Source organism: Papio anubis, chromosome 7 (genome assembly GCF_008728515.1).
Source record: "Papio anubis isolate 15944 chromosome 7, Panubis1.0, whole genome shotgun sequence".
Lineage (NCBI taxonomy): Eukaryota > Metazoa > Chordata > Mammalia > Primates > Cercopithecidae > Papio > Papio anubis.
Window position 1 is genome coordinate 36454977 of NC_044982.1, and position 27394 is coordinate 36482370.

General features: G+C 45.4%; 1 protein-coding gene across 12 annotated transcripts in view; it reads left to right on the forward strand.

Moving 5' to 3' along the window:
* Nucleotides 1-1061: 1061 nt before the first annotated feature.
* The window catches only part of SLC8A3 (solute carrier family 8 member A3), a 140082-nt gene continuing 113749 nt past the window's right edge, over nt 1062-27394 (forward strand). For 3 of the 12 annotated variants that reach the window (XM_009211838.4, XM_003901984.5, XM_009211839.4), the window contains exons 1-3: nt 1186-1744; nt 19888-19980; nt 21305-23150. In XM_009211838.4, coding sequence (XP_009210102.1) covers nt 21367-23150 — 1784 coding nt within the window. In that variant the 5' untranslated portion in view covers nt 1186-1744; nt 19888-19980; nt 21305-21366. Of the gene's footprint in view, nt 1745-18371; nt 19981-21304; nt 23151-27394 lie in introns of those variants that run through there. The other 9 variants (XM_017961287.3, XM_009211840.4, XM_017961290.2 and 6 more) reach the window with 7 other exon arrangements.

Consider the following 27394-nt stretch of genomic DNA (forward strand, 5'->3'; position numbering starts at 1 on the left):
GGATGGCATGAGATAATACAATCAAATTCACTAGCACCACTCCTGGCCCTTAAAAGATGCTGGTATTTGGTAAGTAGTATTATCATTTGTTGGTCCCTCACACTTAGCTTCAGGCAGCAGAGAGGCCTGAGAGAACAACTTCCTGCCCTTACATTCTGACTTTTCTGCACTGGCGTCGCTACAAAGGGCCAGCCACCAGGCTCATTTTAGATTTGCCTAATGCCACCGATAAGCTAAGGGCTTGAAACCCCGTTCTTAGGAGTGGCTTGCCCACCCCGCATGCCTCTAGGACCAAGCCTGACAAATATAGCAGAAATTACAGGCATCTGATTTAAGGCTACGTGTGTACACTTCGCCTGAGCCAAGCCCCAAGCCCTAGTCCCGCTGCTGCATCAAAGGACCAGCTCTCTTCCAGCCTCCGGCCCCAGAGTAAGCAGCAATTTGGGAGGCAGCCCCCTCTTATTTTTAGCTTTAAAAACCCGAAACGCCAACATACCAGAGCTCACCCAAGCGTCTCTCACAAGCTGTTGTTTGACTTGGGTTGAGAAAATGACAGGCTGGGTTGTGCACCAAGACGAGAAGAAAAAAGACGGGGAAAAAAGGAGTTTTCTTTTCCCTCCACTGCCAACCTCCATCCCCCTCAACTCCTCCCCTAGGCCTGGGTGGACCCTGCCTGGGTAATAGTTCCCTGCTATATTTAAAAACCACAGATGTGTTTGGTGGAGACTTAATTTCGGAATTGCAGGCAACGTCTCCTGAGGACAAGGGGAAAGCCGGTGCCGCGCGCCCGCCTGCTGCCTGGAGCTCCCAACTCGGCGGAATCCAGGTCAGGAGGCGCCGCCGTTTTGATGTGCTGCCGGCGGAGAGGCGCGGGCACCAGGCTCCAACGACTGGGGTGGGTGGACGCGGGGCAGGGGTTCGATCTGAATTGGCCCTCGGGGGCTCTGGATACGGGTTGCGGGATGCGGGCTCGACTTCTTCGTTGCCGGTGGAGGAGCGTTCTGAGAGTCTCCCTTCGGCGCGTGAGGATAAATATGCACGGCTTGTCATTCGGTGCGGCGCTCTCTCCCAGCTGATAGGTTGACGTTCCGTTTGGAGGCTTGGAGATTGGCTTTTTGATTTGGCTTCTTGCGGCAGCTTAATGGGCAAAGCTCTCCGCTCGCCCAGAAACCAGCCTCTCCGCGCGTCCCCTCTGTGCGCGGCGAGGCCGAGACGTCTCCCGCGGTGACAGCGTGCAAGGCGGAGAGCCGGCGCGCTCCCAGCCCCGGGAAAGCCCAGGCGACGCGACCGCAAGCCCGAGCCCGGGTCCCTCGGAGCCGCCAGGGCGCGCCGGGCTGCTCGCCTTGCTGCCCCTCCCGGCAGGAATTCCCCGCCGCCCGCGGCCGGGACTCCGGCCTCTCCCGGGCGTATATTCCAGCCCCCGCTCTGGGTAGGGGTTTCCCTCTTTCTGAAATCCGCGCGGAAGGACCCCTCCCGGGGCCCCTCGCCCTGGCCCCAGACACCCGCCCGCCTAGACCCCGCGCTCCAAATGCGCTGCCCGGCAGCTCCCTGACAGCTGCGAGCCCACGAACCCCGGCGGGCGGGCGGTGGCGGACTGACATGCCCCGGACGCGGCTGCGGCCGGCGGGCAGCCCGCGGGGGCGATGAGCCGCTGCGGCCGGTGAGGCGCCCGGTGGCGGGGGCATCACGTACCTTCCTCACCCCCCTCACTTGCCCACTCCGCTCGGGAGGCCGAGAGGAAACGGTGAGTAATGGGGTGAGCCTCCTGCCCTTCCCCCTTAGCGGGCAGCCGAGCCATGGGAGGTAGAGGTTGGGGGGCTTGGGATGCCCCTAAGAGGATCCCTGATTGTGAATAACGGGGTTAAGTTATTTCTCAAGATCATTCATATGAACCACCTTCCTGTGGATTTAGTGCCAAGAGAAGTGGGGGGAGGGTGCCCTGGAAAGTGTACATTGTGTATGCGGTGTTGGGGGGGCAGATCTGGCAGAGTGGGTGTCCACGGGAGGGTGCCGCCGGGTGGGGAGGGGCAGAGAGAGATAGATGCCTGGGCAGATGCTTACAGTCGGATCGTGAGCATGTTGGGTTGGTAGCGGGTGCTGTTTGGGGAGACTGACTGCTGTGTTGTGTGCTGGATGCATGTGGGCATATGTGTGCCGCCTGGACCAGGGCGTGTTGTGCTTCTGGTGCTGTGAGTGTCCGCCGGGTTTGGGGGCTAGCAGGGAAGCTGGTTATCCACTCCGCGCGCGCCCGCGTGCACATACGCACGCACGCGCTCACCCCAATCTCGGGACTCCACCGCCGCGGGTCGGGAGCTGCAGCCCCAGCGCACCGACAGCTGGGGCCAAGGGGGCGGGGAAGAAGGAGGGTTTCTCAAGTCCTGCACTCTCCAGCCCCTGGTGGTGTGCGTGGTCTGGGGCTCGGTGGAAAGAATCGAAATATATAACTAACCTTCCCCCGAACCCCCAACACACACACGCGCGCACACACACACACGCTCTCTCTCTCTCTCTCTCTCTCACACACACACACACACACACACACACACACACACACACACAGCCAAAGCCCTCATTCAGAGGCTAGCGCTGCTGCTCCTGCAGGCCCTGGCTGACCTGCCCAGAGGACCCGAGCCACTGGGAGAGATGATGAAAGCAATTTGCTCCGGGGGAAAAAGCAGTTTTTCGTCTTAATTCACTGTGTTTTATGTTTAACCGTGTGGTAGTCGTGGTGGTGGCGGGGTGGGGTTAAATAGAAGAAATGCCTTTAATGCAGTACCATAAATTTACCTGCTCATCGCAGCTTGTTTCTCTCTCTCTCTCTCTCTCTGTCTCTCTCTCTCCTCGCCCCCCACCCCCACCCTTCTCTTCTCTTCTCTCCCCCTTTCCCCTTTCTCTCTCTTCTCTCTCTCCTTTCCTGGCGATTAATAAACAAACCTCTGAACGCATTCGGCGGTTAGGTCTCCCGGGCAGAAGAATTGAAATTGGTTTCAATTTATCAGAAACGTAGACTGCAGCAGGCACCGCCAAGCTCCTGGGTGGTCAAGAAACACCCGAAGGGGGTGGGGGGAGGAGGGAGTTGAGAAGGGTGGAATGTGGGTACGTGATAGGAACACATCCGGCCTTCTGGTGGGGCACCAAAAGGGAAGCCTCCTCGGCCCCTGGCGACCCGGTGACTTGCAGCGGCGTGTGATTAATCTTCCACAGCTGTCGTGCCCCATCCACTTGAGCTGAGCTCTTGTTTACCTCGATTTTCAAATATAGCTGCTGCGCCATGCTCTTCCTGAAATAGGGGGATCAGTTCACCCTTTATGGGCTCTTGGCCTCCTGCCGGGGCTTCTTTTTGCTGGCGTCACTGGCTGGATCCAAGTTTGAGAGAAACCTGCCCCTTCATGCATTGCAGGTCTCCAAAGGAGGATGGCTGATGGTCAGAGCTTAGGGTAACTAGATGTGGACTGATCACCCAGCCCCTCATTGCAATCTACAATGCCCAGCAGCAGTCCCCTCATACAAGTCCACTTTGTAGCCTCCTTTTTCTTTAAATAAAATGTAGATACTGGGTTGAGAAGAAGCAGATAAGGCCTATAGAACTGAACTTGGTTGAAGTGGTTCTTTCTTTAACTTGATGGAGAAGGGAAGGCCATTCATGCAGTTTCCTCCACTTGGAATCCTTTCTTTTTCTCCCAACATACTCCTAAAGTACTCCTACTCAAGCTTCACTCTCAGCTCACTAGTTACTTCCTCAAGGAAGACTTTCATATCCTCCCTGACTAGGCCAGATCCCTGCATATTATACATCTGTATTAGTCCGTTCTTACACTGGTTATAAAGACATACCCAGGTACTTTACAAAGGAAAGAGATTTAATGGACTCACAGTTCCACAGGGCTGGGGAGGCCTCAGGAAATTTACAATCATGGTGGAAGGGGAAGAAAACACGTCCTTCTTCACACGGCGGCAGCAAACAGAAGTGCCGAAAAGAGGGGAAAAGCCCCTTGTTAAGCCATCAGATCTTGTGAGAACTCACTATCACAAGAACAGCAGCATGGGGGTAACTGCCTCCATGATCCAATTACCTCCCTGGCTTCCTCCCAGGACACGTAGGGATTATAGGAACTACAATTCAAGATGAGATTTGGATGGGGACACAGCCAAGCCATATTTGGCCATGGAGTCCATTGGATTCCAAAAGAAAAGTATTTGTTTATTCATTCAGTTAGCCATTTATTCAATAAATGTTCAACAGCCACCTACTCTGTCAGGCATGTGCTAAGTCCAGAGGCAAATAAAATAGAATGGACCCTTTCCTCATAAACACTCATAATCTGAAGTTATATTTTTGAAGTAATTTAAAGATGCACATTAAATTTATGTATGTGATTAAGTAATGCCAGGCACACCTCTAGACAACAGACTCCACAAAGGGAGGAAACTGTGTCCCAAAGGCCTAGCACTGTGCCTGGCATAGGATAGGTACCCAGTAAATGTTGGTTGAGTGAGTGGAATTGGAGGAATAATTACATTCTTTCCTTCTCTGTTCCTGCTCTTCTGAGCTCTCCTTTACACTGCCACCTACAGCTTCCTGGTAGGAGAAGAGAGAATATGGTTACTGAACTGACCCTGTTAAAACTATTTCCATGCCCTGTGCTCCTCCAAGAGATGGGACCCTAAAGCTGATAGGTTGTCCTCTTCCCCCAGCCCTGCCCTGTGCCTGTGAAGGGTGGTTCCTTTTGCATTCTCTGGGCACAGTTGTTAGTATTGTTTATGGGCACTGGTAGTGGGCATGTTCCCCAGCCTTCATGCTTCAGTCATTGCCCATGATCAGGATTTGGGAAATGTGTCACACATCTGGACTTCTTTTCAAACTATTGAGATTAGATAAAAAGAAAGGAATAGGCCGGGCGCGGTGGCTCACGCCTGTAATCCCAGCACTTTGGGAGGCCGAGGCAGGTGGATCACTAGTTCAGGAGTTCAAGACCAACCTGGCCAACATGGTGAAACCCCGTCTCTACTAAAAATACAAAAATTAGCTGGGCATGGTGGCAGGCACCTGTAATCCCAGTTACTCGGGAGGCTGAGGCAGGAGAATTGCTTAAACCCAGGAGGCAGAGGTTGCAGTGAGCCGAGATCGCACCACTGCACTCTAGCCTGGGTGACAGAGCGAGACTCTATCTCAAAAAAATAATTAAAAAAAAAGGAATAACCTCCTTCACTTAAGCTTGGTTGCTTTGCCTAAGAGATTCAAATATGTGATGAGGCTCAGAAAAACACTGGACTCCAAAAGAAAAAGCATTCGTTTATTCACTCAGCTAGCCATTTATTCAATAAATATTCAACAGCCACCTACTCTGCCAGGCATGTGCTAAGTAGAGAGGCAAATAAAATAGAATGGCCTCTTTCCTCATAAACACACATTCCAGCAAGGATGACCAACTAGTGAATGGACAATTACTGTATAAAGTGATTTCTGCCAGTAGAGGGTAAACCCCATGATAATGGAAGCATATAGGAGGAGCACCTCTTCCTAGGGGCTTAATGAGGACTTGTAGGGATAGCTAAGCCCAGAAAGGGAGGATGGGTAGGAGTTAGCTTTGGTGAAAGAAAAGAGGAGAGGAAGAAAAGAGGAGAGGAAAGTGGAGGGAGAAAGTGTTATGAGTGAAGGGATTAGTATGTAAAGACCTAACATAGATAAGAGCTCTTCCAAATGACTGAAGACAGAGATTAAAATGCAGGGGAGTTGAGTCTGGAGAAGGCATAGGGGTCAAACCTTGAAGGGCTTGTACTCCATGCTAAGAATTTCCACTGAATTTCCAATGCAGGGTTAGGAAAATGTTGACTACTGATTTGAAAAGTCAGACTTGCATTTTAGATAGTGTACTGAAACTGGAACGTAGGAGAGAGAGGGAGGTAAAGATGAACTGTATAGAAACCCAGGTGTATGGTCCTGGCAGCCTATGAAGGTGAGGGCAGGGGTTTCCTCTTTCTGTTTCAATGCACAGACTGTCACGGGTAGCGACTACTTGGGGCAGTGTCGCATGGGAGGTAAAAAGAATTTACCAAGACAGTTGTAGGTTAAAAAAAAAAAAAGTCAGATTTATTAGAGAAAGTATGAGGATAGATTGCAAGGAAGCAACAGGCAGGTCAGCAAGAGAAGAAGGAGCTGACTGCAAGGGGACAAAGGCTTGCTGGGGACTTATAGGATGGGGCTTGTGCTGGAGAGAGCTATGTGCAGTACTGATAATGCCAAGGTTACAGTGAGTTAACTTGCATTTTTCTATCAGTCAATGGTCTGGTGATAGCTGGGTACAGGAAGATTGTGAGTTATTTGCGCAGGAGGGCTATGTGTCCTGGACCATAAAAAAAGGCAGACTTACAGCTTATCTGCTTTCTCTTTTTGCTTTCCCCTGGTCCTGCCAGCCTGACCTCTTTTCCCTAATTAGGACTCCACACAAACCAGAGATACCCTTCTAGGAAAGCGTTTCACTAATTTTCTCTAATGAGATTGGTTTATGTTTGGTTGTTCCTTAGTGTTTTGAATGGGCCCTCTAAACTCAACACTGGGCAGATGGCTTAGGGGAAAAGAGAAAGGGCTCCACAGAGTGTAAGACATATTTCCTGGCCAACTGAACTGCAGAGCAAAGCAAACTCTCAAAGATTTGAGATGGAGAGATCCGTGAAGGCTGAGACAGGCCTGAAGAAGGAGCCTGGAAGGGTAAGAATTTAGGTCCATGGAGACTATAGAGCAAGACATCTAGATAGGAGACTCACATGTGTATGTACATGGGTATTTAAAAATAATATGGTGAGTGAATTAAAGCTAATTCTAGAATCCAGGGTACTTGGATATGGCATACAGAATCACATCTAGTAAGAAGAAAACAGCTCTGTTTCATCTATATATAATTTGGAACAGACCAAATAGCATTTACTGCCTTGATATTTGGAATGACAAATAGGGCTTTCCTAGTTGTGTTCAGGAATGCTGGGTCATGTCGGGACTAGATCTGGAAGTGGGACCAGAAGCTGTGCTCCTGCCATGGCTTCCATGTAATAATTTCCAAATCACTCAACAGGAGAGGACCTCAAAGTCCAAAAGAATGAAACCAAACAGTGTGAGCTTGGTCAGCATTCTTCCTTTGCACCCTGATTTCTCCACTGGGTTCCTCATCCTTCCCTGTCACTAATCTTAGAGTAAAAAACAAACAAAAAACAAAAACAAAATGCTTCATTTCCTGCAGTGCCCAGGAGCTCACCCTTGCCCTACTTTGGTAAACTGCCCCAGTTCCATCTCTTATCTGAAGTGTCTTTCTCCTTCAATACAGAATGCTCTCCCTCCACAAACCCCATCTTAAAAAGAGTATCACTTCTCTAATTCCTTTTCCCCATTATACTCTTTCCCCATCATGCCTTCAACAAACTCTTGAAATTTTGATCATTTGTCCCTATTTTCTCACCATTCATCCACTCACTTCCCACTTTTCTCCACCTTCTCCCCAACTCTCATCCACCAAGGACTTCTCATTCCCCAAAATATAATGACTTATTCCAAATAGCTGCCTGCTGTCCTCCCTCTTTCTTTCTCTGTCTCTCTCCCTCCCTGCATCAGAGCTAATATTGACAATTAGCTCCTTAAGTCTTTCCTCTTTTGACTTCTTTCACACAGAGCTCTGTAGGTCTCACTACCTCTACATGGCCCCTCTTCCACTTCCACTCCAAGATTCTCTCCTCTCTCCCAATTTTTCCTTTCTCCATTATCCCTTGGCAGTCTCCCTGAATGGTTTGTGCTGTTACTGCAGTGTGGATAGCTCCCAGAGTCTGTGACTCTAGCTCTCCAAGCCGGATGTCTTGTTTCTTGTCTTGATTTCCACATGGCTGGAAATATCTCCAACAAGATGTCCTGTTAACTCCTCCTGAATTTTTACTAACCTGACATCATCTTTGTCCTTAGCAGCTTCTCCTCCTGACTTCCCACTTTCTCTTGATGGCACCAACAAACTTCTAGTCACCCTGACTTGAAACCTCCAAGTTTATCTTTGAACTCATCTCCCTTGTTCCCCAAGTATTGCTTGATGTATTTTATAAGCCTGTACCCCTCTTCTTCATCTCAAACACCACGACTCAAGTGCAGATTTTATCACCTCTTGTATAAAAATAATAATAATATGTGTGTGTTTACCATCTGTCAGCTACTCTGTTGCAAAGTGCTTTACCTTGATTTTCCCATTTAGTCCTTACCATGGCTGTGCGAAGTAGTTACTATTATTATACTGTAAAAAACAGCTTTCTGCCATCTTCCCAACTTCAACCTTTCCCTCTTTCAATTCATTTTAATCAGTTACAAGATTCACCTCCTAAAATGCCTTTGTAAACTTACCACTTTTCTGCACAAAAAACTTTGAAGGGCATTCCATTTTTTGCAGTTCATTGTATTCAAGGCCCTGTATGGGCTGGTGCCCCACTCCATATCTAGGCTCACTTTTTACAGTTCCCTTGCCCTTTCTGCCTTTGTGCATTTGTTCACAGTTTACCTTCCCCTAAGACTTCTGCTTGTTCTTCAGTGTTCAATTCAAATGCCTCTTCCTGATGGGAAGGCTTTATGGAGAAGCTGTCCCTTCCTCCTGTGAATTTTAATAACGTGACATCTGTTTTTCATTAGCCCTTTACACTTTCTGAAATGCTTTTTTTTTTTTTTTTTTTTTTGCATGTGGCTTACCATCCCTCCCGGAGCAAGTGCTTTTTCTGTCTCCCACTCTATGTCACATGATGCCTGAAATACAGTAGGTGTTCAATGAAAAAATGGAGTGAATATACTCCCTCACCCATGAAGCAGGTGAAACAAGGTCAAGAAAGGGGATCTATACTATTTCCAAAAATAAGACAATGGTGGAGTCAAAATTCAAACCAGGGACAGGAAAATGGTGTAACAGAGGAGGCAACGAATTGGTGATGAAAGGTTATGTTCTAATTCTTGTCACTTCTGACAACCACAGGTGAGACTCACCTCTGCTCTCTGGGCCTTGGATTCCTTATCCATCAAAAGAATTTGTGTTGGATGTGTTGACTTTTATGCTCCTCCCTGACCTGACAATTCTGTATTCTGTGAGTCTTGTTTCATAGCATACAGATTGTCTACTGCTGAGAATACTTTCAGTGCTGACAGTATCTTTCATTTCAGAAACTTCCAACTGTAACTTGAAACCTCTAGTGTATCTGTTATCACATTGAGTCTATCTAGAGATCAACTTGGCCAGTCAACTCAGCTGTCCAGCCTGTAAGCTGCCCTAAATTGGTTAGAGTGCCCCAAAGGCCCCAGGTTGGCACTCCTCAATGTGCAGTCACCAGTCAGCTCCCACTGCAGTATTCTAGGGCATTCTCAGAATGACTAGTAGTGCTCTAGGCTCCCAAATGTTCCAGACATCCTATCTCAACTCCTGCACTTCTGCCTTTCATAGAGCCCCCAGAAAAGATGTGTTTAGAGCCATGTAGGTTCTGCTGAGAGTCTAGTAAAACCACTCTGCTCAGCAGCTTTCCAGATGCTCCACCTACCACAAACATACCATCGTACTCCCTCCCCAGTGAGACAGGAAGAATCCTCTTGAGCCAGTGCCTTTTCGCCCCTGAAAAGAAACTAATAGAGGAATCAACCTCAAGGGGAAATCATTAGGGGAGAGCACATCTGTGAAGACAGTAGCTAGATCTGCTGGGAGTCTGAGGAATCTGCTCCTAGCACCCCCTTGTAACAGGAGGGCCCAGAGCATCCCTAGAGTTGATTATACAAGAGAACTACCCAGACTTGTCTCAGAGAGATGACTTTGACTGCTTGCCAGGTTTTATTTGTTCTTCAGTCAGGCAATGATATGATTTAATTCCATATTTCAACATTTAAAAAATTAAAATAAATTAAATGGCATTAAAATACATCTGGCTTCTGGAGAATAGTATGAGAACTATGTACATAAAGGAGGCTGATCACCAGCATCCCTTGATGGCTTTGCAACAAGGCAGAAGATGTCAGCCTCCCCCATGGGTAACCTCAAAAGATAGAGCCCAGGTGGTTCTCTCTTGACAACAGGGAAGGGCAGGAACAATGTCTACCTGAGGCTGCCCTGGGTTTCTTGCTCCTCTAACTCCAGCCCTGACTTCCTTTCAGTTGCAGGGGATGCTTTCTCTTGGCCCTTCCCGACATAACACACTCCTTCAGCCTGCTGAAAGGAGACATCTGGCATTCAGAGCACAAAAGTTTGGTTCTGGCTCCATTATTTATTGGCATAGAAACACTCAGCAATAAACTGAGCCCCAATTTCTTCTTCTGTGTGATCATCCTCACAAGAAGGATTAAATAAGATCCTGTGAGTGAGAAGGTCTTTGTAAACCCCTGGCAAATAGCATTGCTTAATATTTATTGAATGAATGATGCAGTATAAATGCCGATTATCATTATGCCATACTCTGAAGGAAAAGTGAGGTGCCAATGAGAGGACTAGGATTGGGAGAGGAGGTTGTGTTTAGAATTAGACTCATGACTTTTGTCCAAACATTATGTGGTCCCACTAGTTCTTGAGAATGAACAAAACTATCTGCACTCTGAGGTCATTGGCTTTAACCATAAGGCTTGCCAGGAAGTCTGAAGTCTCTTCCTAGATGCATCTTTCCAGAATCACTTAATGAAAACTCCTGTAGAGTCATTTTGCATCCATTCAACAAATACTTACTGAGTACTCCCTCTGCCAGCACTAGCCAAGGCACTGGGAATACTGTGGTGAACAAAAGGGATGAGATTCCTGCTACTATGGAGTATATATTCGATGATAAACTAGTAAACAAGCAAACAAAAACAAGGATGATTTCATCAAGTGCATATGGGCTATAAAGAAAATGAAAAGTGATGTTACAAGAGAGTACTGGAGGGGAAGATTACCTTTAGATAAGATGGGTGGGGGAAAGTCTCTCAGAGAGGGGTATCTACGGCCTGAATGAAACTTAAAAGTGACCTCTGTGGATATTTAGGGTAAGGTTGTTCCAAGTAGAGAGAACAGTAGATGCAAAAGTCCTAAGACACATGCTTGCCTGTTCTAGAAACTTCCAAGTATTTCATCTAGGTTGGAGTGGAGTATGGATGGAGCAAAACAAAATGGTAGGAGATTTGAAAGATCAGTGAGTTAAAAGCTAGACGAGAAGTCAGTAGGAGGTGGGGTGTCACAGAAAGAGAGAGGATACAAAGAATGGCATGATCTATCTGATTTACATTTTAAAGAGACTTTCTGGCTATTTTGTGGAGCGTAGATTATAAGGGGTGGAACAAGGTTGGTAGCTGTTGCAGTAGTCCAGGTGAGAGATGTAATATTAAATATTAAATCTCCAGCAGCTAGAATGGAACGTGACACATATTTGGCACTCAATAAATTTGAGAATGCATCCAGGCAGAAATGATCTTCAAAGAACCTACAACTGTGATGGGCACATCACAGTGCTCGACAAATACTTTCGTTCATGAATCAACGAACAGCATCAGGCTTTCTTGTAGCTACTCTAAATTAACTTGAAGTTAATCTCAATATTTTGGATCTTTTACAAGTAATTCTTATCTTTCTAGCTAGCACTATTTCTTAGGAGCAATATGTTCCATGGGTTCATTTTTTCCTGTGTGGAACTGTGCAGTCATTTGAAACAGATCTGAGATGTCTAACTCCACAACCGTTAGGCAGTGTTCATAAATCCCCAAACCCTTTGCTCACATTTAGATACTGATCTCATATACCTTTCTGTGTGTCACTCCAGAGGGGTGACCAGACCTGCTTCATCAGTGCATCTCCAGAACGTATCACTGTCTGGTCTACTGAATCCACAAATGGTTATTCCCTCGACTAGACTGAGGAACACTCTAAGGCCTTGGTTGGGTTCCATTTGTCCCACAGTTACAGGAAGTCCTAAAACTAAGAAGATATCTAAGTTGGATGGTTTCGTGTTGATTCCTTCAGTTTCCATTCCTTGGGGCCTAGAGATCTCAGGATCAGGATGAACTTTGCAGGGCCAGTGGAGGAAGGGGCCTGATGTGGTGTGGTCCTTGCTAGGCCTCTTCATTCCTCTTCACCATCATCTTCTGTTTCTATTGGTCTCCAACTTACATGGATTCTCCTTTCAGTGCCTCTGAAATCCAAGCCTTCCCCAGCAGCCCTTTTCCCACTGCCTTGGTTCAGGTCTCCATTGCCTCTCACCCCAGTCCTGGGAGAGTCTGGACTGGTCTTCTTGCCTCCAGTCTTGCTCCGCTTTCATTCACCTATCCTGTTCCCACACTGTCATCACTCTAGGTTGCCTATCCAAAAGAAAAACATTGATCTTGTCCCTCCTATGACTAAAAACCTTCAGTGTTTCCTTATTGCCTCCAAGAGAATGCCCACATTCCTTGGCCAGGCACACAAGGCCTCTTACCAGCGATTCCTCACTTATCTCCACAGCTTCTCTCAAGTCTTTCAGCCATACTGCTCATCCTTCTGGAAACAGACACTGCTTGTTCAGGCTTCCATGCCCTTTAGCATGGGCTTCCTATGGCCTTTGTTTGAGATACATTGGCTTCCACCCAGTTAACTCCTGTTCATTCATTAAATCCTAGATCTAATGTTAGCTGGTTCATGCAGCCGGCCCCAGTGATCCCAAGCAGTGCTATACCTTCCTTTCTTGTGATCTCTTGGCACGTTGCACATGCTTCTAAATCTGGTACTTGTTTCATTGTAATTATTTGGTTTTCTGTCAGTGTTCTCCAGTGAAGTGTGTGCTTCTCTAGAGGGATTATATTTTATTCATATTACTCAAATTCAGAAAACCGTGCTCACAGCATCCCTGACAGATGGTTCTCCAGCCTCCAATTTGAACACTGCCAAAGATGGGAGAAATCACTGGATATTATCCCTTCTATTTTTGCACATTCATTCGATGTACTCATTCATTCAATAAATATATACTGAGCATCTACGATATGCCAGGCACTGATTTAGGCACTGGGGGTACAGAAATATCAGATAAAAATTTCTACCCTCTTGGAACTTATATTCTAACTTTTTTGAGTGTGTGGGAAAAAAATGAGTTTGGAACAAATTAACCTTCTCAGCATAATTCAGTGAAAGTCAGCCTGTGACACATAAGCTGGGTTTCATACAAATGCATGCATGCATGCATGAATGAATAAATGAGTAAGCGAGTGAATGAACAAAGAGGCCATGAGGAAGTGTGAAGAAGTAGACCTAAGCTATTATCACTGAAAGGAAAAATATTTAGAAATACAACTTGCTGAAAATGGATGAATGGCATCATTTTCCTACAAAGACAAGGGAATTATGGATCTTTTATATTTCATCAGTACAAGTATAAACCAAGTAGACAGCAAGTTTAGGGAAAGACAAAGGGAAAATCTGCTTATGTGGGTAGAGAATTGATGCTGACTATTCTTGGCAGGGTATGAAAGGAAGTGAGATTTCAAGAAGGTGAGATGTTTGTCCAGAACATAGAAATGTCTTGTGGTACCCATTTGTGAGTCAGCGCATGATCTGCTGTAAGTCCTTCTCCCAGTCCAAAGAAAGTCTCTAATGGCTGGAATTTCTGGGATGCAAATGTCATAGTCAGGTGAGGTTCCTTCTCTTCTCTCCCAGGATTTTCAACCTTGTCTGTATCTTAAAATCAACTAAGGAACTTTTCAAAAACATAAATATTTAGGCTCCTCTTCCAGAGAGTTCAAAACTTAGGTCTGGAGTAGGATCCAGATGTCTGTATTTTTTAGAACTCCATGATTATTCAGATGTACAGCCATCTCTAGAATGTGATCCTGGTTCCATCACTGTCTCCAACTGGAGGATGACTTAAATGCAGATGTAGATCCAGCCATGGGAAAAACAAAACTTAAATTAAGCTGAGCTAAGCACTCTCTCTTCCTAGCTTTCTGGCCCACTCTCAGTGTTTGTAACTCCCCAGATCTGTCAAGGATTTGCAGAGAGCAAAGTCCTCTGGTTTACACAAGTCTAGCACATTTCAGGCATGTTTGAATCATAGAATTTTAGAGGCAGAGAGGGTATCAGAGATCAAGTTCAACCTCTTAGTCCTATCAATAGAGTTTCACAGAGTGTGACAATTCATTGTTACAAACAAAAAAGCTTCCCCTTTGGGAGGCTGAGGTGGGTGGATCACTTGAGGTCAGGAGTTCGAGACCAGCTTGGCCAACATGGTAAAACCATGCCTCTACTAAAAATACAAAAATTAGCCGGGTGTGGTGGTGCACACCTGTCATCCCAACTACTTGGGAGGCTGAGGCAGGAGAATCACTTGATCCTGGGAGGCAGAGGTTGCAGTGAGCTGAGATTGTGCCACTACACTCCAGCCTGGCCGACAGAGTGAGACTCCTTCTCAAAAAAAAAAAGGGGGGAAGACACATTTTCAGGGAAGGCTTCCCAGAAGACACAGAACTTTCTGGAGCCTGAAGTTCTTGACCTAAGGGATCTTGATTCCTAGCCTACTCTTCCACCATCCCTTTCATCCCCTGGAGCTTAAAAGCAGACTTTAGCATTTGACATACCAAGTTTCATAGCCCCTCTTTGCTACTTGGTCAGCTAATGGACCTTGGGTAAATTATGAATCTTTGAGGCCCCTGTATCCTCTTTTCTAAAACAGGTAACAAGACATGTCTCATGGTGGGGTTGTGAGGTGTTAAATAACAGATATAAAAGTGCCTAGAGCAGTGTGGCTATAGAGTAGCTGCCTGATAAATATATATGATCATTGCTGTCATCACTTTTTAAAAGTCCTTGGTCCATATAAAGCATGAGGAGATGGAGGCCTGCTGATGCCCTGGTCTGTCTAGGAAGCTTTCTTTTCTCTTCTTGTGTAGTAGTACTTGGGAGAATGTCAGCAGGGTTACATGAAACTGTCAGATGGTTCGGAAGTCATTAAAGGTCTGAGAAACTTCAGAGAAGGCAAAATATGACAATTGCCTGAGATCAGAGAAGCAAGAACAGTATAATATTATCTCACATATGACTGCAACATTCTCTACATTAAAAGCCCTGCTGCACTGCAGCCACTGCCCACACAGGTTGAGGCAGCTGTAGAGCCACCAACCTGAGCACTTAGAGCAGCAGAAGAAAATCATATTACTTTTCAAGACATAGTTGTAATCAATTATTACAATAATTACTTGTTTATCTCCACCCCTCATCAGAAAATAAACTCTCAGAGGTTGGAGAAGTGGTTCATGGCTGTACCTGCAATTGTTAGCACAGCGTTTGGCCTTAATGGGGAAAAAAATGGATTTGGTCCAAGGGGCTTTTGGTAAATCCAGAATGTAGGCTCTCCTTGACTTTTCCCTGGTCCCCGCTTCCTACCACCCCCTTCCTAGCTTATTCTCTTATCCTCTGAGGTCTCTCTGGGAGTCTAAATTCCACACCTGGTTTTCACGTGGCTCTGGGCCCACCTAAAATAAATGTGTCCCTTTACTTTTTTCCTTTCCTGTCATCAAAGCATGTTCGACTGGAAGGAACTATAGTGATCATCTAACCCGGAAGGAACTATAGCAATCATCTAACCAAACCTGCATTTTATGGATGAGGAAGCTGCTGCCTTAAGACAGTCACTGACTTCCCAAGGTCTCACACCTCATTGAGCAAGGCTGGAAAGGAAGTTCTTGTCCATTTTCAAATCCAGGGCTTTACCATGGAGCCACTCTGCCTGTATGTAGAGCTTCCAAGCTTGTTGGGGGCCTCCACATCTAGAAAGACTCAGCCTGCCCTCCTTGAGCCTTTGCTCAAAGAGGCCCTCAAACCTAGGGTATATGCCAAGCACAGTGGTAACACCATGTGTCTTGGAGGTAGACTGCCAGAACTCAAATGCTTACCTTTCTGTTTACTAACTGGGGTCTTGGGGAAATTCCCTAACCTCTACGAGTTGCCATTTGCCATCTCTAAAACAGGTGTGGTGATAATATCACCTCTTTCACTGTGAAGATTCAAAACATTAATAATGCAAGAAAAACATTTAATATCATTCTATTTTCCTCCTTGGATACAAGTTCCAGTTGTGGCAATCAAGCTACCTAAGCAGCGGAGGTCACATCTTTCCCACTCTTGAGAGAGTCAGAAACTTCGTTCCTGTGGCTCTCGAGGAGTATTGCCGAGGACAGGACTGCACTGACTTCCGCCCACTGGAGGCAGAAGAAGTGCAGGAGAATAGGCAGTGTGCTTGGACTCGGTTGACACATCAGAGCCAGTGCAGCCTGGCTGGACCTAAAACTTTAATGTAAATTGGCTATGACACCTGTGCAGGGGCCCAGATTTAGAAGCAGAGAGGTACAACTCTACCCAGGCTGGTGACATGCCGGGAGCAGTGTTCCCATTGGAGAAAGTGGAGGGCATAGCAGGAGGGATAATTTGCTCAGTCTGTCCTGGTGGCACTGTTTTATTAATGATCTGGAAGAGCGGAAGAACGGTGACTTTAATTAAATTTGCCAGTGATATTAAAAGATGTCAGGAGCCACTGCTGAGGACACAGACACCTTGCAGATGGCCTCAGGGGCGTTAGGAAGATGATCTGGGAAAGAGATGAGAGCCTGGGGGCTGAGCCAGGGCATCAGTTTGGCTGAGAGAGGGGGATGTGACATGAGGACAGACGGTCATCATGAGCAGAATCTACCTAGGCCCACCGTGCTTGTCTGTATCTGTTCAGTTTGCAATAGAGTTCTGTCTGACCTTCCTGCTCCTGTCTTGCCACCTTACTGCCGTCCTAAACCCTTAGGTGAAATTGGTATTTCTGAAAGACAACTCATACCATGTCATTCTTTGGTTTACAATCCTATCATTGGCTTTTCATTGCCCTTAGAATAAAACCTCGTCTTCTCTGCCTGGCATCTAAAGCTTGCCATGAGTGAAGTTTTCCCTACTGTCTAGCCTCATCTACTGGGCCTCCTGCCTCATGCTGCATGTCTTGTAATCCCATGCCCACAGCAGCCTTTTCCATCATGTTTCCATGTCTTTGCCTTTGCCTGGGCTGTTCTTTTTGACTCGAATGCCCTTCCCAGTTTCCTTTTTTTTTTTTTTTTTTTTTTGACTAAAGCTCACTCATGCTTGAAGTCTCATTTCAGGGATCACCTCCTTCAGAACGCCTCCCTGAATCCCCAGGCTGGCTCAGTGCCCTCTTCACATTCCCATAGCATTCTGCCCTACCTCCTCTTTTTACAATAAAAGTGTCTATTTGTACATCTGTATACCTCTGCTAGATTGTACCTTTGAGGGCAAACGCGGTGTCTCTCTCTTTTTTTTTTTTTCCATTTAATCCACCAGCGTCTAATACCAGGTCTAGCAGATCACAGACTTTTGTCAATGTTTGTCAAACAGAACCGATGAGAAGGAGAATATTTGTTGGGAGGCTGCAGCAGGCAGCCAGAACAACCCCAGTAAGCCTGGGAACTAGGCATTGAAACGGCAAGTTTCTCCTCTGAACAGGTGTGGGACAGTCATCTTACTTATAAGTCCACATCAGACTAGAAACTGATTGGAGGCCATGGATGTCCTACAACAAAGTGGTACAGCTTAGTAGAATGGGATGGTTAAAACCTTACTTTATGTCATCTGTCTGTGAGTTCTAGTTCTATTTCCTGTGTACTTCAAATAAATGACTTAGCTAAGACTCAGTTTCCCAAAATATAAAATAGGTATAAAAATATTACTAACCTCATAGGGTTGCTATGAAAATTAAATGAGAAAGCACTCAGCATTATGCACACAATAAACACTTGTAGATGCTAATTACTGTTATTAATATCTTTATGATTTGGGGTGCTCCTTGGGGGGAAGGGTCTCAAGTTGAGTCATATCCCTGAGTATGCCTCGGGGTTAATAGCCTTCTGGAACCACAGAAGATCAGCTGGGTCTCTAAAGGGTTGAGCTGGACCCCCAGGATGTTGGAATCTATCTCAGTTGGTGTCTGGGCCAGGGACAATTGCATAAAAAATGACCACTGGCTTGGTCATTAGAGATTTTCCTGCTTTCTCTAACATCTCAGCCAGAAACCATTTCCTAGCAGGGCTGCAGAGAGGAACTGGGCATTCACAGGGCATTTTCCACCTTCAATTTCAAAAACTTGTTGCATGCATTTACTAGCCATCTCACCTCCTTGCCTTCTTTTCTTTTTCTTTTTTGTTTTTGAGATGGAGTTTCACTGTTGTTACCCAAGCTGGAGTGCAATGGTGCGATCTTGGCTCACTGCAACCCCCGCCTCCCGAGTTCAAGCCATTCTCTTGCCTCAGCCTCCTAAGTAGCTGGGATTACAGGCGTGCACCACCACGCCCAGCTAATTTTGTATTTTTAGTAGAGACGGGGTTTCACCATGTTGGTCAGGCTGACCTGGAACTCCTGACCTCAAGTGATCCACCTGCCTCAACCTCCCAAAGTGCTGGGATTACAGGTGTGAGCCACGGCGCCTAGCCTTGCCTTGTTTTCCTTAATCTTTTCCTTCAGTTCATTTATTTTCTCATGGAATAGTCTTTTTAAACTGGCCTCTGATTCTGATCATATGATAGCACTTTCCCCAGAAAAACCTGTTGCCACAGAGTGTCTACAGGGCCAAAGGAGAACAAAGACTGTCATCCTCCTTAATTCTCCTGGTCCATAAGATAAATAGGACTCCAAGTCCCCTGTTCAACAGGATGATTCTACCATCCCAATGTTCCATGTCCTTTTACTCTGGAAGACCAGCTCTCTTCCCTCCCCTATAGATACTCACCCTCTTGGGATTGGTTGGCTCTCACAGCAGCCACCCCCTGTCATTGGGTTGGCACTTGATGAAAGAGCTGCTCAGCTGTGCCTACCATCTGTCGTCGCTGCATGGGGCTCATTGGAATCCACAAAGTGTCAGGGTTTTCAGAGGTCAAAGTAGGGAGCCAAGATCCTTTTCTCTCCACATTTCTCTGGGGTGGGTGAGTGTCAAACCTCTGAATGAAAGCCTCTGTGCACATCATTGATGACAAGAGCTTTCTTAAACTTTGAAGATGGATGCTGAACACCTTCAACCACTCTATTCCTCCACAGTCATCCTCATAACCTCTTCTCCTCTGAGTGAGGTCAAAGAGGCAGAGGCCCCCAGCACCTGTTGAGATGCCCCCAGCACCTAGACTAATGGGGAATGTGGGCTTCAGCACTTGGCTGCCACTCTAGGGATTAAACCAAGTTCACCCTCAGCCCTTTGGGAAGGAGGTCTTCATGGGGACAATATGCACCCTGATGTTTTGTGTCCCAAAGAGAATTTCTCTTTGAGAACAGGCTTTGGGAATTTAAAGAGGTCCCACATAGCCTCTAAAATTCAGTCAGGATTTGTCTATGAAATGTATATGTATTTGCAAAGCAAATGGCTATAATTCAGATAAAAAATAAAGAAGGCTGATATCTGAGGAAGCTTCCTTGGTGACTACATTTATTCATTCCGAAAACATATAGTTACTGAGAACCTACTAACCACTCAGGATACCATGATAAACAGAAGAGACACAGTCTTTGCTCTTATGTCATTCACTGTTTAATGGATGAGATCTAAAGCATTATTAAGGGTGGGGAGTGCAAAGAGGAAACCCTCATTTCAAAGATGAATGAGAATAATGGCATGTACAAAGGTCCTGGGGTGGACAGTCACTTGGTATAATCCAGGAGTGAAATGAAGGCCATTGTTGTTGAAATGTAATAAGGGAGAGAGTGATGGGATGAAGGGGGATGAGTGGGAAGGAATGAGTTCATGCAAGACTTTGAAGATCATGTGTAAGAACCTGATCTTTATATCAAGAGCAAGAAAAGACTACTAAAGCGGTTCAAATAGGGGAGTGATTTGCTTAAGTCTGTTTGTTTGTTTGTTTGTTTTTAAAAAAAGATTACAGTGGCTATATGAGGAAAGTGGAATCGAGAACTAGCAAGTGTTGGAGTGGTGAGCTCCATTAGGAGGCTACTGAAGTAGATTCATGAGGTAAGGAGTGATGGTGGCCTGGGCTGGGATGATGGTGGTAGAAATGGTGGAAGAGTTGAGAGGATTTACTGATTAGATAAGGGAGAGAAGAGAGATGAAGCCTTGCAGACTAACACCTGCTTTCTAGCATGAGTAACTGGGTGGCTGAAAATGCTATTTTCTGAGCTGGGAAACAGGAGAAAAAGGAGCATATATGGGGAATGAAGACTTTGAATCTTTAAGGTGCTGTACAAATCCAAATCGGCTTTCCTTTATTACCAAGGGTACCCTACACAGTTGTAGCAGAGGGAGAAAGATCCCCCCCCCCCCGCTTTTTTAGCTATTGCATGGTTATTTTCATTCTCATTCCACCCAAATGAGGCAGTGAGTGGTAAGATGAGTATGTAATAGTTTCAACTGCATTTCTTCCCATTCTTCTGAGCTCAAACTCACCTTTTAGTGGTTTGAGGCCAGTAGATGAGGCTACATATCACCCCCAAAATCTTGTCTCCAGTTTAACAAAACTTATCTGAGAGACATTTGCATGTTTTATTAATAATGATTTTTACCACTTGTTCCTTTTCATGTTTGGGTTTGAAATTTGAGTGAAATTTGAATGATCATCTTCCTGTTACTGCCTGCTTAAACTGCTCATAAGCAGGTTTTACTGGAGGGCTCAGAGCTGCTGTGAACTTGGTCTTGGGCACACCTTACAGGGCCTCTGTTTGGCTATGGGTGGGTGGCATTCACTATGAATCAACTCTTTAGATTTCCCAAGCTATCTCAGAATTATAGCTTGCCTCCAGAAGTCTTGCATTTGGGGAGGAAGTTTCTTTCCAAGGGAGTTCAGTTATATGCAGAGCAAGGTTTTCAATTTTTCAGGGACTAGTCCATGAAAATTCAATTCAATATACTCTTGCAAACCTATGTTATCCAAGATTCTTGAGTATAATGACAACAGGGTAAGGAAGTCCGAACACCTCAGAAACAGTATAGATGGGGATGAAGATTCAGGTTATACATTGCCTATTTTAAGTTGCTTCTTGATAACTCTCACAGGTAATAGAGGTTTGGGAGACAGGACTTGAAGGATATTGCTGCATTTCCATCCCCAATATTCCCAGCTATTTCAAGCCATTTTTCAATGGAGTCTCCACCAGATGGTTTGGAGGACAGAGCAGTTATTTGTGCCTCCCATTGACATCTATTTTTCCAAGTGAGAGACTGCCCCATATGTTAGTGCAATATGTCACTGGAGGTGAAGCATCAGTTGTATTGGTGGGAAACTGCCGTTTGCTGTCCCTTTTTTCCTCATGCCTTTTCCTGCCTTTCTGATCTTTTCTAGGTCTCTGGCCTATCAGGAGGACGATTGGTGCTGCAATAGAAGCCAGTGGCTAAGTCTCGTGTATGGCGTGGTTAAGGTTGCAGCCTCTCACCTCTGCCTTCCTCCATTTTGGCCTGGTTACCTTTGTACTCTTCTTGAATGGTCTTCGAGCAGAGGCTGGTGGCTCAGGGGATGTGCCAAGCACAGGGCAGAACAATGAGTCCTGTTCAGGGTCATCAGACTGCAAGGAGGGTGTCATCCTGCCAATCTGGTACCCGGAGAACCCTTCCCTTGGGGACAAGATTGCCAGGGTCATTGTCTATTTTGTGGCCCTGATATACATGTTCCTGGGGGTGTCCATCATTGCTGACCGCTTCATGGCATCTATTGAAGTCATCACCTCTCAAGAGAGAGAAGTGACAATTAAAAAACCCAATGGAGAAACCAGCACAACCACTATTCGGGTCTGGAATGAAACTGTCTCCAACCTGACCCTTATGGCCCTGGGTTCCTCTGCTCCTGAGATACTCCTCTCTTTAATTGAGGTGTGTGGTCATGGGTTCATTGCTGGTGATCTGGGACCTTCTACCATTGTAGGGAGTGCAGCCTTCAACATGTTCATCATCATTGGCATCTGTGTCTACGTGATCCCAGACGGAGAGACTCGCAAGATCAAGCACCTACGAGTCTTCTTCATCACTGCTGCTTGGAGTATCTTTGCCTACATCTGGCTCTATATGATTCTGGCAGTCTTCTCCCCTGGTGTGGTCCAGGTTTGGGAGGGCCTCCTCACTCTCTTCTTCTTTCCAGTGTGTGTCCTTCTGGCCTGGGTGGCAGATAAACGACTGCTCTTCTACAAATACATGCACAAAAAGTACCGCACAGATAAACACCGAGGAATTATCATAGAGACAGAGGGTGACCACCCTAAGGGCATTGAGATGGATGGGAAAATGATGAATTCCCATTTTCTAGATGGGAACCTGGTGCCCCTGGAAGGGAAGGAAGTGGATGAGTCCCGCAGAGAGATGATCCGGATTCTCAAGGATCTGAAGCAAAAACACCCAGAGAAGGACTTAGATCAGCTGGTGGAGATGGCCAATTACTATGCTCTTTCCCACCAACAGAAGAGCCGCGCCTTCTACCGGATCCAAGCCACCCGTATGATGACTGGTGCAGGCAATATCCTGAAGAAACATGCAGCAGAACAAGCCAAGAAGGCCTCCAGCATGAGCGAGGTGCATACCGATGAGCCTGAGGACTTTATTTCCAAGGTCTTCTTTGACCCGTGTTCTTACCAGTGCCTGGAGAACTGTGGGGCTGTACTCCTGACAGTTGTGAGGAAAGGGGGAGACATGTCAAAGACCATGTATGTGGACTACAAAACAGAGGATGGTTCTGCCAATGCAGGGGCTGACTATGAGTTCACAGAGGGCACAGTGGTTCTGAAGCCAGGAGAGACCCAGAAGGAGTTCTCTGTAGGCATTATTGATGATGACATTTTTGAGGAGGATGAACACTTCTTTGTAAGGTTGAGCAATGTCCGCATAGAGGAGGAGCAGCCAGAGGAGGGGATGCCTCCAGCAATATTCAACAGTCTTCCCTTGCCTCGGGCTGTCCTAGCCTCCCCTTGTGTGGCCACAGTTACCATCTTGGATGATGACCATGCAGGCATCTTCACTTTTGAATGTGATACTATTCATGTCAGTGAGAGTATTGGTGTTATGGAAGTCAAGGTTCTGCGGACATCAGGTGCCCGGGGTACAGTCATCATCCCCTTTAGGACAGTAGAAGGGACAGCCAAGGGTGGCGGTGAGGACTTTGAAGACACATATGGGGAGTTGGAATTCAAGAATGATGAAACTGTGTAAGTAACCTTCCTGTATTCTGCCCCTCCCCAACCTCATCTTTTGCCATCTCTTTCTGTCCTTCTGTACTGCACTTTACAACGTTTCCTTGTGTTTGTGTTAATGTCAAACTTTGGTTCCATCACAGGTATGCAGGATCAGCAGACACCACTGGACAGGTTCTGCTTCCAAACTCTTCTTCAGTTTTCTCACTTTAAATTGTTTCTGGGTAAGGAATCCTGTGACAAGAGCTAAGGACACAGAACATTTTGTTCTCTGAAACACAAAATGATGGCTGGTGGAGCTGTGGGATGACAGAAGTTTCATGATATCAGATTTTGGAGAATTCTTGTGACTAAGAAGGACTAGAGAACTGCTTGGGCCTCTTCTTCCTCCCTTCCTCATATGAAGGGTGTCTATGAGCTTTGAAACCAATCCTTTCCATTCTGGGCAGCAATAGTCCAATCAGAACATTCTCAAGAAAACAACTGGCATTGGCTTTGTTCATTGGTACTGTATTGCCAGTCTCACTGTATAACCAGATTCCAGGCACATCTTTAATTTTGAAATTGCAAAATTGATAGAAATTTGGCGATCTTTTAAAATGCCCATAGACTATTTTATGGTGTGAGGCTTGCCCAGGTTTGTTGAATTGAGTCAGTATGGCTTGGATACTGGAAAGTATCTTGGAGAAGCAGAGCTCCCAGGGCAGTGGCCACTTGTCTTTAGTCACAGGTCTAAGCTCCAAAATCTGGTGAAGCAGTGAAGGAGAAACATCCTAGGAATTGTGGGAGAAAATGTATCTTCTGTGTGGTCATCTCTTTTCACAGTCTAGGACTCTCCTGAAATACCTCTTCTTGGGTTACTGCCCTGTTCTGCCCTTCAGAAACTGGGTGTTACACTTCTGTCACCTCTATTACCCTAAGGCCTCTGCCCATTGAACCCCCTTGCAAATTGGATATTCTGTCCTTTTTTCAGTTGGATAGCTTTAAAAGGGAAAGCAGAATGACTTTTCTCAGGATTTGTAGCTTATGAGAAAGTAGACTTTCCAGGGTGGCCTAGAAGGGTGGAGATGAGAAACAGAACTGCCTCTGAATGACTGCACATATCCACAAGTAATAAGCAGTGGCAGGAGGTGGTGTGAAGAGTAAAAGGAGCATATAGGAAGTTGTGGTGGGGGGTGTCTAATGTTTCAAGAACCTGCTCATTATACCTTCAGTGGGAAATGAAGCCATATAACCTCCAGAAGAGGAGGAGGAAGGAACTCATGGAAAAGTGGGAAGCCATAGAAGCTAGGGAGAGGTGTTCTAGGAGTGCTTCTGCCCAGGTCCAGCTATGAGACAGAGCTCAAAAAGAGCTGGGCACTGCTGACGACAGAGCTGAGTGACCCGGGAGACCCTGCCCCTGTTCTTACTCAATCCCTTCCTAATAATGTGACTTGGGGCAGGTCATTTAGTGGGTCTGGAACTAAACTTTCTCATATGCAAACTGGGAATAGCAATACTTTCCTTGCCTGGAGGCAAGGTCAGTCCTTTTTGCAGTTCCTTCCAGCTCTAAGATTTTCTGAACCATAGACATAAGCACTCAGCGTAGGTCATATTTGCACTCGCCAAGAATGTATCAGGGGATATTGTCTCTTGAAGGGAAATGGCCATTGACAAATTGATTTATTAGAGCTCTGTTTAGTCATTTTGCTGGGAAGGATAATCATTTGTTAATGTAAGTAGAAACCTGTGCCTTCCGGAGAATACTATCCATTTATATGTACTCTGGGGAGAGTGTTTATACATACAAGTGAAGGACAGGGCTTCACTGGGAAAACAAACTCCATAGAATTTCACACAATTATGGCGATGTCAGTGTGGAAGAAGATATGGTAAGGCATTAAATGACATTAAGACCACAAAATTTGCCATAATTTGACAGACTTGTGGTTCTTCTGATTCAGAACTCTTTCTTTTTCTTTTTTTTTTAAATTTATTTATTATTATTATACTTTAAGTTGTAGGGTACATGTGCATAACGTGCCGGTTTGTTACGTATGTATATTTGTGCCATGTTGGTGTGCTGCACCCATCAACTCATCATTTACATCAGGTATAACTCCCAATGCAATCCCTCCCCCCTCCCCCCTCCCCATGATAGGCCCCGGTGTGTGATGTTCCCCTTCCTGAGTCCAAGTGATCTCATTGTTCAGTTCCCACCTATGAGTGAGAACATGCGGTGTTTGGTTTTCTGTTCTTGTGATAGTTTGCTAAGAATGATGGTTTCCAGCTGCATCCATGTCCCTACAAAGGACACAAACATGATTCAGAACTCTTTCTACCCATGACATGGATAGGTCGTTTTTCAGAGATCAGAGGCTTAATTCATTCTATTAATTTCTTCATTCGATTAATAATCAATTATGCACCTAGGATCTCTGAATATGACTAAACCTTCCTCAAACTCATTTGCGTTTTCAGTTTGTATAATATCTTGGTGTAAATGAGCCTTGCAAATTATCACTTCTGGGTGATACTCGCTCTAAAGGTATGTCAACCTCCAAAAGTTTGAGATTCTGGTCTAGATATTCTAGGGTTTGGTGAACAAATCTATGTTCGCATCCATCCCTTTTCATTTATTTTTTAGACTTCATTCATTGCAGAATAATGAGTCCAAAACCTGCTCATCTGTTCTCACATGGCACCCCATTCTTGATACTTTAAATTGCAATTTTACAACTAGAGGTAGTATTATGGAGCAGAAAAATCGTGGGCTCTAAGTACTCTGGGTTAGCATTCTGGCTCCACTACTGATTTAACAATGTAGTTTGGGGAAATTTTATTAACCGATGAAATTATTTCCTCTTTGGCAAAATGGGGACAATAATATCTCTCTTGCAGGGCCATTAAGATGATTCAAGGCATTGTATGCAGTGTACCTGGTACATGGCATATGCTCAGGAAACAAGACTCTTCATAGTAATATTGATAAATTAACAATACTCTTCAGAAGATACTGTTGAGTTGTTTAGGTTACTTGGCTCTTTGTATGACCCTAAGTAATGAGCATGCCAGTTTGGGGTTACTATGAAGAGTACTTACCTAAACTCATAAAATACCAGAGCTAGAAAGGACCTTAGAATATCTTCTGCAGTCATGCTTCTTAAATTTCAATGTGTTGCTCAATCATCCAGGGATCTCACTGAAGGGCAGATTAGGATCCAGGTCTAGGGGAGGGATTGAGATGCCGCATTTCTAACAAGCTCTGGATGCTGCTGGCCCTTTCACCCCAACTTGGAGGTGAAAGATTCTAAAGCTCTTGACCAAATCAGGAGACCCAGCAAAGAGGTGGTTTTTCAAACAACTTGCTTAATTGAGTAATGATTGTTTGCTCTTTAATTCCAACTTTCAATCCCAACTTAGCAAGAACCCAGAGGCTGTGCTAATTGCCATACCAGTCTGGGAACCGAAATGGACACCTTCAGGGTACTGGACAAAATTGTGTGATACTTGGAACATCTGCTTTCCAGTCTCTCCCCCTTTGTGTAACTTTATTTGCCTATCAAGCCTGGTAGTATTGAAAATCTGCCTTCACTATACTCCCCTAAATATAATCAAGTTGAGGCCAGGCCTGTGCTCTATCAATAATATAGGATCCACGAATTCACATGTCTGGTTGTATGCTTTACTTCTTCAAAGGTGCTTTTAGCAGCATGGAAGAATAGAAAAGCACGAGTTTTGGAATATGAAAGCAGATGTGAATCCATCACCTACCAGTAACTTTTAACAAGTCACATCACTTTTCTGAGTACCAGGTTTTTGTTGGACAACAGAAATAATGTTCTCTATTCTTCAAGGGAATACTAAATATAAATATGAAAAAAATGTACAGTGCCTTCTCATAGTCAGTGCTCAGTCATTCAACAGACATTTGTTAAATATTTGCTATGTACTAGGTACCTTACTAGGCACTGGGGTTAAATAAGTGAATAAGACAAACTGACATTTCAGCTCTCAAGGATCTTACCGTCAAGTGGAGAGGATAAAAGAGTACAGGCAAATCAAGGAACATGGGAGAAGTGGTATGGCTGAGATGGATTGAATAAAGGAGCAGTGAGAGCTCCCTGCAATGTGTGTGGTACCACTGAAGTTTCTAAATTAACCTTCACTAAGGACGTAGTAGTGACAGAGGTGAAGTGGGGATAGGTACGTGATTAATTTACGTCCATATTACAATAAACCCTTAACATTTGAGAGGGACATTATTGACGTCTTCATGA